Here is a 13,463-nt window from a genome sequence, read left to right on the forward strand (position 1 = left end):
GGTGAAGACGGCAGGGTTGCCCTGCTCCAGCATGTCCTCCAGCTCGTCGCTGGTCGTGTTGCGTCCCGCTGCAACACAACTAAATATTACCAAATTTACCCTCTACATTAATAAAAATACAGCTTTTATCTTCGCTAACCAATATAGAAATTTACATTTAAATATAATATAGGTATAATGAAAAATAAACCTTACACTAACTTATTACAAAATCAATGATGAACCACATAAATGGACTAGATTTAGAATCGAACAAAATAACCTTAATAAATACCAAACTAAAAATAGGAATATTTATAATAAATAATATTTATATATTATTTACATTAGCAATGCTAATAAATTATTATTGATTGAAGTAAAAAATATTCATAATACAGGAAAATAGCAAAAGTTCATCATAGTTCCTTGCCACAAGCATGGAGATGGAGCAGGATGAAAAGTATTTACTAGATATCCTTCAGTGTCAACTATAGAATAACTGCGATGCAGTATAAATTAGACATCGAAAAACTAAGACACTGACTATACGACCAAGACACTGACTTATATGTACGACCAAGACTCTGACTTATACGACCAGTACACTGACTTACACCCCCAGTACACTGACTTATCTCGAGTTGCCGCTGTATCCTGCCCTTGCAGCGCTCCCTGTAGTCGGTCTGGGTGCGGTTATACTCCGTCATGACCTCCACGAACTTGCGACTCAGCGTCGAGTGCTGCGTCTTCTTGATACGCAGGTCTGCGCTCGCTTTGTTCACGTGCTCGTCCGACTCGATGCTCTGCTCGATCACTGCTCAAAAATCTCATAATTACTATCATATTTAATATTATTGCTCACAATTTGTCACAAATCCTCATAGTTATTATCAAATTTAACGATCACTGCTCACAACACGCCTGTATTATCATCATGTTTACCAATGACTGCTGCGCTGAATTAAATTAATTGAAGCATTTACTATAATACTACAACTATCAATGCAGAGCTAGAACTATTTTTTCATGAACATCAGAAATAAGTATCATATAATCATTTTTTTACTATAATTGTACAACTATCAATGCTGAGCTAAAACTAGGTATTTTTTCATGAACATCATATGTAGGTAAATATCATATAATCATTTTTCACTAACATATGGCGTGTATTAAAACGAAGTTTCATACGAGCTTTCACTAGTCTGAATTATTTCTTAGTTATTTGTAACATTCTAATAATGTTTGCTCGTGAAAAAGGATTTATTCATACTCACATACAGCTACACGTTGTCATGATATCAGCTTGGTTAGCGTGACCCACCTTTTAGCTTGGCTAGCGTGACCCACCTTTTAGCTTGGCTAGCATGACCCACATTTCAGCATGACCCACCTTTTAGCTTGGCTAGCATGACCCACCTTTTAGCTTGCTAGCGTGACCCACCTTTTAGCATGACCCACCTTTTAGCATGACCCATATTTCAGCATGACCCACCTTTTAGCTTGGCTAGCATGACCCACCTTTTAGCTTGCTAGCGTAACCCACCTTTTAGCATGACCCACATTTCAGCATGACCCACCTTTTAGCATGACCCACATTTTAGCATGACCCACATTTTAGCATGACCCACATTTTAGCATGACCCACATTTCAGCATGACCCACCTTTTAGCTTGGCTCTGACTCTGTTTGCCGTCTTCTTAATATCAGTCATCATATCGTCGAGATCTTGCTTCGTCTCTGCACAAGCAAAGACATTAAGCATTAAACGTCAATTACAATAAAAATTATCATGAATTTTTACCCACACACACACACACACACTCGTTTCAGAAGAATTGCTAGAAGTGTTAGCAATTTAGCCTACATTTCAACAAATTGTCTCACAATTAAATTCAATTTAATGATCAACTCGAGAGCTTCAGCCTTCCCTCTTGCCCTCTTGAGAATAAGAGGGAAGTGAAACAGAGGGCAAGAGGGAAGTAACAACGAGGGCAAGAGGGAAGTGGAACAGAGGGAAAGAGATACGTGAAACTGAAAGAAGCTAAGCAGAGGGCAAAAGGAAAGCGAAATAGGAAGAAGTGAAACAGATGGGAAGAGAGAAGTGAAACAGAGAGTTAGAGGGAAATGAAAGAGCCACATGAAAGTGAAACAGAGGATAAGAGGGAAGTGAAAATAGAAGGAAGTGAAACAGTTGTAAATGAAGCAGAAGGCAATAGTAGCAGAGTGTTAGTGAAACAGAGGGGAAGTGAAACAGAGGGCAAATGAAACAGAGGGTTAGTGAAACAGAGGGCAAATGAAACAGAGGGTTAGTGAAACAGAGGGCAAGTGAAACTTAGGGAAGTGAAACAGAGGGTAAGTGAAATAGAAGGTACGGTAAGTGAAGCAGGATGTCAGTGCAACAGAGGATCAGTGAAGCAGTGCAGGTAATCTCACTCTCATCAGGTTGGGGCGCAGAGAGGATGTCGCTGTGCTTCTTTTTAACCTCCTCCACGTTGCTCTGTATCTTCTCGATCATCTCCCTTATCTCTTCCACCTGAGACACGAGATTCATGTTAATATGTCTAATATTTCAAAGACAACAACACCTCATGATGTTCATAACATAGTTGTGTAAATACATTAGGTAGCATGTTTCATAATCAACATCGTCCGATGATGTAGAAGTAATGGTTCATGTAGGTATATACAGACACGAGATTCATGTTAATATACCGTATTTACTATCTCATAGTTAACAATACGTACCTCATAATGTTCATAACATAGTTCATGTAAATACATTATAACATATTTCATAAGCAACATCGTCCGATGATGTTCATAACAAGGTTCATGTAAATAATACATTTACATATATTTATGAATGAACAATCAGAGCGATACCGTAACATAGCCAGATGTTTTTTAGACAGAACCGGACAAATAATTATGGCTGGGTAAAAATTTGGCTACCTATAGAAATAAAATAAAGTCTTTCGTTTCTAAGAAATGCAAACAATACGTGAGAATCGTCATGATCGTAATCTACTACATACCGCAATTTTCAATGTAATTAATTACCCAAATGCCCATTGTGAGAAGGTAACAAAAACAATATCATAGCAATAAAATTATACTACCCTCGTAAACCTACGTTATCGTTATCGAAACAACAAGAAACATAAGTAGGCATTTTCAGGCTAATAGCAAAACAGCGTCGAGAGCTCAATCTCGGCGTGGTCAAGCATTTCGTTGCCGAACATATTTCGTCCGTCATATAATAAGACTTTCTCTTAAATTAAACAATATCAACTTCTACCTAAAACCACAATTAATGCAGCACCGTAATATCCTGAAATTCTGAACCCCAGGCTACAGCTTTCCGCTAAAATTATATATTATTTTTATCCCTTTATTAATTATACATTACGTAATTATATATCATTAATTATATCTCGGTTAGCTTAACATAAATACAAAATTTATACTGCCTGAGCTTTGCTACTTGAAATGCATTGTCCAATTGCTCTAATAGTACTCCACTTTTCCGCCCTACATGGGTCATCCTGACACAGTTTGGCGCCGCATATGCGTGCATCAAAGCTACGCGCAGCATGGAGGGAAGCGTCATTTGGACAATATGAGGCATTAATTTTTTTGAGTGCGCTCGCATCGATGCGGCGTTTGCAAAAGGACAGCCGCAAGCAGGATATTTGTGACCAAACGCAGGCTAATAATAGCGGCCAGAGAGAGATGAGAGAAGCGGCCATGACAGCTTCCAGGCTTTCAGGGTCAGAGAGAGCAGAGACTGAGAGAGCAGAGACAGAGAGAGAGCAGATGAGGAAAGGGGGAGGCGAGAGGGGAAGTGTCTTTGTGGCTTGAGAGAGAGTAGAAAGAGAGAAAGCAACGGAGAAAGAGTGCCGGGATACTAGAGAGAGTGCATATGGGCTTCAAAGAGAGTAGAATGAGTGAGAAGTACAGAGAACAGGTCGTGGCAAGGGAGAGCAGAGCGATAACGATCAACCGCAATTTGCCGAGAGATAATTAGTAGGTACTTTTATTATTATAAATTCTATTTTAATACGTAATATCTTGAGAAGTTCATCAAGCGATATATTTATGTTTCGCATGATGTTAATTGCCAGTACTTTGCACCAGAAATAAAACGCATTTATAGAGTAGGTATTAAAATAAATAATATGCAGATTTCTCGTTATCTTAGCAAGCATCATGTAAATTTACCGTAAATCAAGATATCGAAGTGTACAACTCAATTATAGTGACATAATACACAAATTTCAAAATCTCCAGCGTGGCCTGGGACTGTTACATCCCTAACACTCAAGGAATAAAGTGGGTCAAGTTGGAGTAACGTAAACCTGGGAGGCAAAATCCGTAGGTTCTTTTTTTAATTTTTCTTCTAAAAATTCAATCAAAAAGTTTTATTTTCCGAAAGCAAGCAGAGTATGGATAGCGTTGCAATACTCAGAGAAATGAGCGGGATTTTGTCCAAATAGAAATGCACATTGCGCCCTTGTGTGTGTGTCATCCTGACCCAGTTTATCAAGTGAAAACCACCTATGTCAGCTTATACTACGGGCAAGAATGTGTGCCATTATTTCGACAATATGACACATTCTTTTCTCTGCATGAAGATTGCTCAAAATAACTGAATAAATACATAACAGAAGACCACGACAAGAAAAGCTGACTCATCATCTTTTCCATGGTAAACTGATATAATGAAGAGGCGAGGAATACTCTGCTCCTGTTCCCTACAGCTTTGGTTGTTAAAAGCTTACTTTATTGTGAGAGATTTCACTGTTAAAAAATATACATTTATACCGGTGGTACTGAATATAAAAATTATAAAAATTCAAGAACTTGCCAAGCAAGCATTCATGTTGAAGGTTAGGTAGAAAGATGAGCTAGGATTTTATCCGTGGTCGTGAGCCACATATCCTACATTGCATTGAACTTTTGTAAATTGAGATCCCAAACTTACAAAAGTAAACTTAAAATATTGAATATAGTAAATAGTGACAGCATAAAATATTGAATACCGTATAGGTAGTAAATATTAAATACATAAAATAGTGAACAAGTACAGTAAATAGTGACAACATAAAATAGTGAATATACTAAGGTAAATAGTGACAACATAAAATAGTGAATATAGTAAATAGTGACAGAAACAATACATGTGAAGAAAATTTAGGAGTGTAACCTATTGTGGCGCGCACAGCAAGCGTTCTCCTGTACCTGACAGCTACACTCAACATTCAATAGTAGGCCATAATGTCCAAATAGTGACACACTTCCCTACTAAAATCGCCAGCAGGGAGCGGACGTAGCACTTATACGCCATTTTGCCAGGAAAAAATGCGTCTGCAAAACCCACACAAAATAGGACAAAAAAAGTGCATCGGTATTTGGACAAAGCCCCACTCAGTTCTCTGCACGTGTAAATACAAAGAGAGCTTGTATTTACACCGCGTCGAGAGCGGAGAGCAATACAATACACAGCTTATAGAGGAAAGAAATAAAACCACCAGGCATAAAACGCTGAAATAACGTCGTATAAATGAAGCAGTTTCAATGAAATCAACACTTAATCAACGTTATTTAAACGTTATTTAATTATCCTAGTCAACGTCATTTCAACGTCATTCACTTATACGGCATGCATCCATCAGTAGAATACAATGCCGCAGCCAAACACAACAGTTCGTCAGGGAGATAAGAGATCGGCGGTGACTCATGCTTATCTTGTCTCGTGATACGAGTAATCAAGTGGACACCCGTCACACATCTTATCTGTGGTCCGTCACAGTATACAGGGACCAGTAACAGGGTCCAGTATACAGGGACGAATATATAGGGACCAGAATACAGAGTGTAGAAGGCATGAATCACCCATTGCCAGTAGGTATGTAGGATAGGAGGAAATTGAGATCAAATGAATGAAAAGATGTGACGTGCACATAGGGGAGGGCGGAGGGGCGTATCAGTGCACCGTGGGTAGGAGGGAAAGATAAACAGTGAGGGGAGAGAGATGGAGGGGTGGAGAGTTGAAGGGTGGAAAGATGAGAGGAAGAGTGGAGGGGAGAGGTGGGGAGACAGGACGAGGGGCGGAAGGGTAAGGAGAGGAAGGAGGGGGTAGGAAGGGGTGGAGATGGAGGGGAGAGGGGGCTGATGTGTCTGGCCCCTTTAAAGGCCCACGCTGTGCACGGCGCCGCGGAGGCTGCACCCACAGTGCAGTGCAGTGCAGTGCAGTGCAGTGCAGTGCAATGCAGTGCAGTGCAGTGCACTGTGTGGTTATTATAGTGCCACTGAGCTGAGCTTTATATTGCTGTTCACTGTACTGAGGAATATAGTGTACTGTGCTGTGCTATGCAGTGCACTGTGCTGTTCGGTCTACGTATAGAAAACCTCTAAAAAATCAATGGATCATTGTACAAGCCATGACACTTTCTGCACGTAGCACTCATACGCTCTTATGGCGGGCCAAAATGGGTGAGGATGACCCACACAAGTACGAAGTGCATCGCTTCTGGACATGCAATGTCTCGTTCATTTTTGTGAGTGAACGGAGCGATGAGACACATGACGTGGCGACTTAAGGGCAGGCCGTGGCGGCAACTTAAAGGCAGGCCGTGACGGCGACTTAAAGGCAGGCCGTGGCGGCGACTTAAAGGCAGGCCGTGACGGCGACTTAAAGGCAGGCCGTGGCGGCGACTTAAAGGCAGGCCGTGACGGCGACTTAAAGGCAGGCCGTGACGGCGACTTAAAGGCAAGCCGTGACGGCGACTTAAAGGCAGGCCGTGACGGCGACTTAAAGGCAGGCCGTGGCGGCGACTTAAAGGCAGACTTTGGCGACATAAAGACAGGCCGCGGCGGCGACTTAAAGGCAGGTATGTCACCTCATCAGCCCTGACCTTTGACCCCACAACCCCCCACAGCGCGGGCGACACACCAACGCATCCCCGGCCCATGCAGCCTCATCATCTCCTCTACCGGTATTTGCTGCTCAAGGTTCGTTCGCATCCATTACACATGACGGTGAAATAACGTTGATTAAACACTGGTTTTTCAACAACATCAACTCGTTATCAAGCTGGTTTTAAACGCGGTCTCAATTCGTAATCAACATTGATTTCAAGTTATTTGCCTGGAGAACAAGAACTTGACTCAGAAGATTAAAAATAACAACTCGAGCCAAAACTTTTTCTTTTCAAATACTGTTGAGAGGTTATTTATATGATATAAAAATCATTTTGAATTATTTTAATAATAATAATAATAATAATAAATAGTAAAAATAATTTGTCGAAAACATCTTTTTAGTTTTCTCTATAAAAACATGATACCGGTACATGATATATACGGTCTCGCACGGTCATAATATACGGTTTCGAACGGAGTATTGTTTCAGAAAATGTTGCTACCATTATTGGAGAAAAGATCCAAAAACAAAATTCCTACTTTAGGAGCAAAAAATAAGCGTGCAAAGGCTATTTCGGTGGAGCTAACGAACCCAGACTTCATGACGCGAGTTCCTGCAATGAGATTGTCGCCCACGCGCGCCATGAGGCCATAGGGGATCTAGAGACAAGTAACTGCTAGGCTCTGGATACGATACTTCTATAGACAAGTTTTTGCTCTAGATCCCTAGTTTATCAATATAGTTGTGCGCTATGCGCATCTGCGTATGTCGGTATGACATCTCGCAACTTTTATACTAGGCTGGCGGAGCATAAAGGAAGGAGTTTTAGAACAGGAAACCTGCTCGCGCATCCCCCTCATTCAGCAGTACGCGTCCATGCCGAGCAGTGCAACGTGCCAGTGTCCGATAGTGATTTTCGAATTTTAGCCTCCACGACCGGTGTTTCCGACTTGCGAATTCTAGAGTCCCTTTATATTTTTAAACAAAAGCCTATTTTAAATGCCGCTAATAGTTCATATCCCCTCGAAATTGTAAATAGATAGATTTGTGCCCGTGTTTGCTTCATTCTTGTTTGTTTCTCATTTGACGATTTATGCATCAATGTGAATTTATTGCTAATTATTTGTACCTGTGTTTTAGGTTTTGAACTGATGATGGAGCTGGTCTCCGAAACGTTTTCCTTTTTAAGAAATGGTGAATTTTCTGGCTATTTTCTTTGCTTTTAAATTTTTGATAAACTTGCGATTTAAGCAGTCAAGTGATTTTAATAAGTTTTTGCTCTAGATACGATACTTCTAGAGACAAGTTATTGCTCTAGATACGATACTTCTAGAGACAAGTTAATTGCTCTAGAACGATATTTCTAGAGACAAGTTATTGCTCTAGAACGATATTTCTAGAGACAAGTTATTGCTGTAGACACGATACTTCTAGCGACAAGTTATTGCTCTAGACCAGTCATTTCTAGAGACAAGTTATTGCTCTAGACACGATATTTCTAGAGACAAGTTATTGCTCCAGACCAGTCATTTCTAGAGACAAGTTATTGCTCTAGACACGATATTGAGACGAGTACACGTAGCGGCCTAAGTACACATAGCCAGCGGCTTAAGTATGTGAAGCGGCCTAAGTACACGTAGCGGCCAATGTATACATAGCGGCCTAAGTACACGCAGCGGCCTATGTACCATAGCGGCTTAAGTACGCGAAGCGGCCTAAGTGCGTAGCGGCCTAAGTACACATTGCGGCTTAAGTATGCGAAGCGGCCTAAGTACACGTAGCTGCCTATGTACACATAGCAGCTTAAGGAAATGTAGCGGCCTGAGTAAGCGTAGCGGCCCAAATACAAGTAGCGGTTAAGTACACGACCTAAGTACACGTAGCGGCCCCAGTACACGTAGCTGTTAAGTAAACGTAGCGGTTAAGTACACGTAGCGGTTAAGTACACGTAGCGGCCCAACTACCCGTAGCGGTTGATTTTCCGTGTATAATTGGTGGGTTGAGCTTGAGAAGTCGTCAGTGATTGGCGTATCTACATATGACAGTATATACGGCCCCCGCTGACAAGTTACGTACACGCATCTACTGACGTAAGGGCAGACAGTACTATATATGGCCCCTACAAGAGACCCAACAAGAACTCACCTCGTTGAAGAAGTCGTCCATGTAGCCGACGTTTCCTTCAACGTTGACGGTGACGTCATCAGGCCCCATGTCGTCATCGTCGTTCTGGGCCTGTAAAAAAATGACAAGATTTTAGCACAATATTAACTCAAACTGAGGGTAATGGTTTCTTGCAATATTTAGTCATACAGGGATTGAATATTTCCCCTAAATATTTCCTCACAGATGGGTTACTATCCTCACAGTCGGGTCGTTATTTTCTCACAGTTGGGTTAATATTTTTCACGATTTTGTTAAGATTTCCCAACAATATTTGTTTCGTATATTATTACACACAAAATTATTTCCTAATATTATTAAATATTAGGAAATATTTCTTCCTTTTTTCATACACTAGGGTTAAGAATAGAGCCATATCCTGCTATCATCATCGTGACATGACACGTGAGTAATGATATAAGACGCCTGTTTATTATGGAAATTCATTGATTTTCGTGAGGTTCGCAGTGCATCTTAGCCCCCTGAGTCGTCTCATGTTCAGGTTCTGAATAAAACATGAAGGCAATAAAGTTGCGTGCGCACATCTTAGCATCACACAGTTGGCCCTGATGGTGCATCGAAGTACACAACTGAGCGCATCACAATCATGATAACATTAAAAAATATATTTCGTTCATTATTTTGACAGTAACAATAATAGGACTAGTTATCGTACATCCAAAATCTATTTCCTGCGGTTGAATACAGTTTCATCCATTGCATGTAGAATCTCCAGTGTATGACGCCGGTGTTCATCGGAAATAAACAGCGCTCGTGCGGTCAATAGGCAGTAACTATATTCACAAGAATCTTTGGTAGAAATAGCATTGAAAATGTTTACAAGTTTACTGTGGCCAATCTATTACAAGCAGTAACTATATTTACAAGAATCTTTGGTAGAAATAGCATTGAAAATGTTTACAAGTTTACCGTGGCCAATCTATTACAAGCAGTAACTATATTTACAAGAATCTTTGGTAGAAATAGCATTGAAAATGTTTACAAGTTTACAGAGGCCAGTTTATTACAAAATCGCTCTCATTGTGTCAACAAAAGCAAGTTTCGTGGTAAGAAGAAGTAAGCTGTCATATGAGCATCTTCCTCTCAAGCTACTCAATTGCTAAATTATCACGGCTAGCCACAAAATGCTCCTGCTCAATGTGCAATAATAAATTAATGGTCTCGTGTCATTTATTAAACTGACCGATGTAATGAACAAACGACGTCATGGTGCCTGTACATACGAATACTGGTGCCTGTACGGTCTCTTATACCGAGGGTAAGAACAGAGGGTAAAAAGAGAGAGTAAATACAGAGGGTGAGAACAGATTGTAGGAACAGAGGGTGAGAACAGAGGATATGGACAGAGGGTAAGAAAATAGGGTAAAATAGAGGGTGAGAACAGAGGGTACAGACAGAGAGTAAGAACAGAGGGTAAAATAAAGGGTAAGAATAGAGGATAAATACAGTGGGTGAGAACAGAGGGCACGAACAGAGGATAAAAACAGAGTACGAACAAAGGGTAAAAACAGAGTAAAAACAGAGGTAAGAACAGAGGTAAAAACAGAGGGTAAGAACAGAGGGAAAGAACAGAGGGTGAGAACAGAGGTTAAGAACAGAGGGTAAAAAAAGAGGGTAACAACAGAGAGTATGAAAAGAGGGTAATAAGAGAGGGTAGGAACAGAGAGTAAGAACAGAGGGTAAGAACAGAGGGTAAAAACAGATGTTAATGGCAGTAAGAACAGAGGGTAAGAACAGATGTTAATGGCAGTAAGAACAGAGGGTAAGAACAGATGTTAATGGCAGTAGGAACAGAGGGTAAGAACAGAGGGAGAGAACAGAGGTTAAGAACAGAGGGTAAGAACAGATGTTAATGGCAATAAGAACAGAGGGTAAGAACAGAGGGTAATAACAGATGTTAATGGCAGTAAGAACAGAGGGTAAGAACAGAGGCTAAGAACAGAGGCTAAGAACAGAGGGTAAGAACAGAGGGTAAGAACAGAGGGACAGTCACGCAGCAGCTGAGGTCAAGTAAGGCACCAGTGCAGCGATACATCGACCGCAGCTCCTGCATCGACCAGGCGCTTACAGCTGCACCTTCGTAGCGTTATACAGCAGCACCTTCGTAGCGCGTTATACAGCTGCACCTTCGTAGCGCGTTATACAGCTGAACCTTCGTAGCGCGTTATACAGCTGCACCTTCGTAGCGCGTTATACAGCTGCACCTTCGTAGCGCGTTATACAGCTGCACCTTCGTAGCGCGTTATACAGCTGCACCTTCGTAGCGCGTATTCAACACATTCAGCATTGCTTAAATAAATAAAAACTCTGTACGGCTGTGAGATCTTGATCAAAACTTCTCCGATAGCGTGAGATGTATCAGTACAGCAATCGCAGCGTTGTTACAGCTGTAGTTATGTATGGGAGACTGTAGCTTTACACGGACAGTGAGAAGAACCGAAAACAAGAAGAAAATAACCATATGTAATAGCAACATTCGCGGAGGGTGTTAACATTCTGTAACTGGGTTAATAACATTAAAATTAGTTTTATTGTAGGTTAAGATGGAATAAAAGGAAAACGTTAAAATGAATGGCCACGGTAAGCAACGAATAGCCTTCGCTCGGAAAAATCGTAGGTTCATATTGTTCAAATAATGAGTTTCACAGACAGCGCGAGAAGAGAGCAAACATAGCACTGATACGCGCTTCTGCCGGGCTAAACCGAGTCAAGATTACATACACGAGGACGAGGGCACTTCGGTATGTGGACGAAATCTCACTCATTTCTCTCAGTGTCGAATTATGAGCGCCCCGCTGCTTGATCCAACAGCGCGCACGCATTAGCGAGAATGGCACGCATGTAGAAGCGTTAGTGGCACCTCTCTGATATTTATATTCTCTTTGACTATTTATCTTCTAAGTTCTCTTTGACCATTTATCTTCTTTTTGACGATGTATCTTCTCCTTGACTATTTATCTTCTCATTGACGACTTATCTTCTCTTAGACTGCAGATCCGGCGCGTATATCAAATCAGTGCGTAAATGCGGGCGCAGAACAAACGCTTGCCATGCATTCGTACGTCAATATCGTGGCCCTTAAACAGTGCGTAGCAGATATACGCAAGCGGAAGTGAGTAACTCAACCGACATTATTACTTACCGCCTTAATTAAAAGTTAAAAAACGACAAGGAAGAACGGTTACAGATTAACAAATAAACTAACAGATTAACAAATAAGAAATTGTGCAGCGAACTAAAGAAATTTTAATTTATAAACTATGATGTTCATCTAAAAAAACAGAAGTCATTCACGACCAATCAAGTAAAGCCATGAAACATTGTATTTTGGCCATTGTGATTGTATTTGGAGTTGTGAATGCATGTCAGAAGAGTGAATGACTGTGTAAAATTTTAAATTTACAAACTGAACTAAGCTGGGGCCGTACAATCAAAACTAGTTCAAGTAACCGCAATAGTCTTATTGGTATTGGATGGTAGAATTAACTTATTTAAACTAGGGCGTCCCGAACGACGACGAAGATGTCAACATTAAAAACAATAGTGCATTTTTTCCATAAATAAGAAAATGCGCTAAAAAGCTCAGGCAAAAGCATTAAATTAAAGCTCAGGCTTGAACAGTGCATCTACAGCACCAGTTTCCGAGTTCACATGTAAAATTCAGCGATTGTTGGGCCGAGAGGACTGCCCGTGGCTACACCGCTAATTTGCGGATACATTTGGTATATTGGGTCCTGAAATGCGATTCTGAAATACAGAGGCGAAGAAGACCTAGTAGAATATTTTTAGGGATTAATGAAGCCGGTAAACTTTAATTTGAGTGGACATGTTTCGCTATTATTTCTGAAGTTTTTTCGGTTTGGACGTTCGTAGATAACAACCTGTTCCGGACCCATAGTCGCTCAAGTTACTTCTATAGAACTACAGAACAGCCCAGGAGTTGGATTCTCTAATAAAACAGTACCTACACTCCGAAGAAATTTTCTAATATATTTAGATGCGATTTCTTGGAGATTCTTATCAATCGGCGCACATTTGGTATTATAGCTTCACTTGACGCCACTAGCTTATTTACGATCGTCCCAAACGAAGAAATCTTAGAAATAAAAAAACCTTGGAATTTGAAAGGTTCACGGGCGGCCACTATATACTGTTCCTGTGTACAAAAACTTTTGAGTAAATTACAGCGGCTTCCTGGGAGTCCGAGGGAAGATAAATTTTATTTTTTTTTTAGTTTGTGGCGGTCGTTAAAGGGCCCAGAAAAATGGGGAAGTTGTAAGCTGACGTAAACATCGCAGGGCGGGACAGGAACAATGCAGGCTCTGCGTGCATAATATTTTAGCCTCGTAAACTTCATAATGTCTGTACG

At 40.8% G+C, this 13,463-nt stretch overlaps 1 protein-coding gene across 1 annotated transcript in view; it reads right to left on the bottom strand.

The window, feature by feature from the left end:
• LOC108666876 (syntaxin-1A) overlaps positions 1-13,463 on the bottom strand; it is a gene marked incomplete in the record, with an annotated part of 42,100 nt that overhangs the window by 17,536 nt on the left and 11,101 nt on the right. The window contains 5 exon segments of the mRNA XM_018153815.2: positions 1-68; positions 614-796; positions 1,648-1,722; positions 2,419-2,518; positions 9,056-9,145. Of these exon segments, the coding sequence (XP_018009304.1) occupies positions 1-68; positions 614-796; positions 1,648-1,722; positions 2,419-2,518; positions 9,056-9,145 (516 nt within the window).

This window comes from Hyalella azteca, unplaced genomic scaffold (genome assembly GCF_000764305.2).
Source record: "Hyalella azteca isolate HAZT.00-mixed unplaced genomic scaffold, Hazt_2.0.2 contig6532, whole genome shotgun sequence".
Lineage (NCBI taxonomy): Eukaryota > Metazoa > Arthropoda > Malacostraca > Amphipoda > Hyalellidae > Hyalella > Hyalella azteca.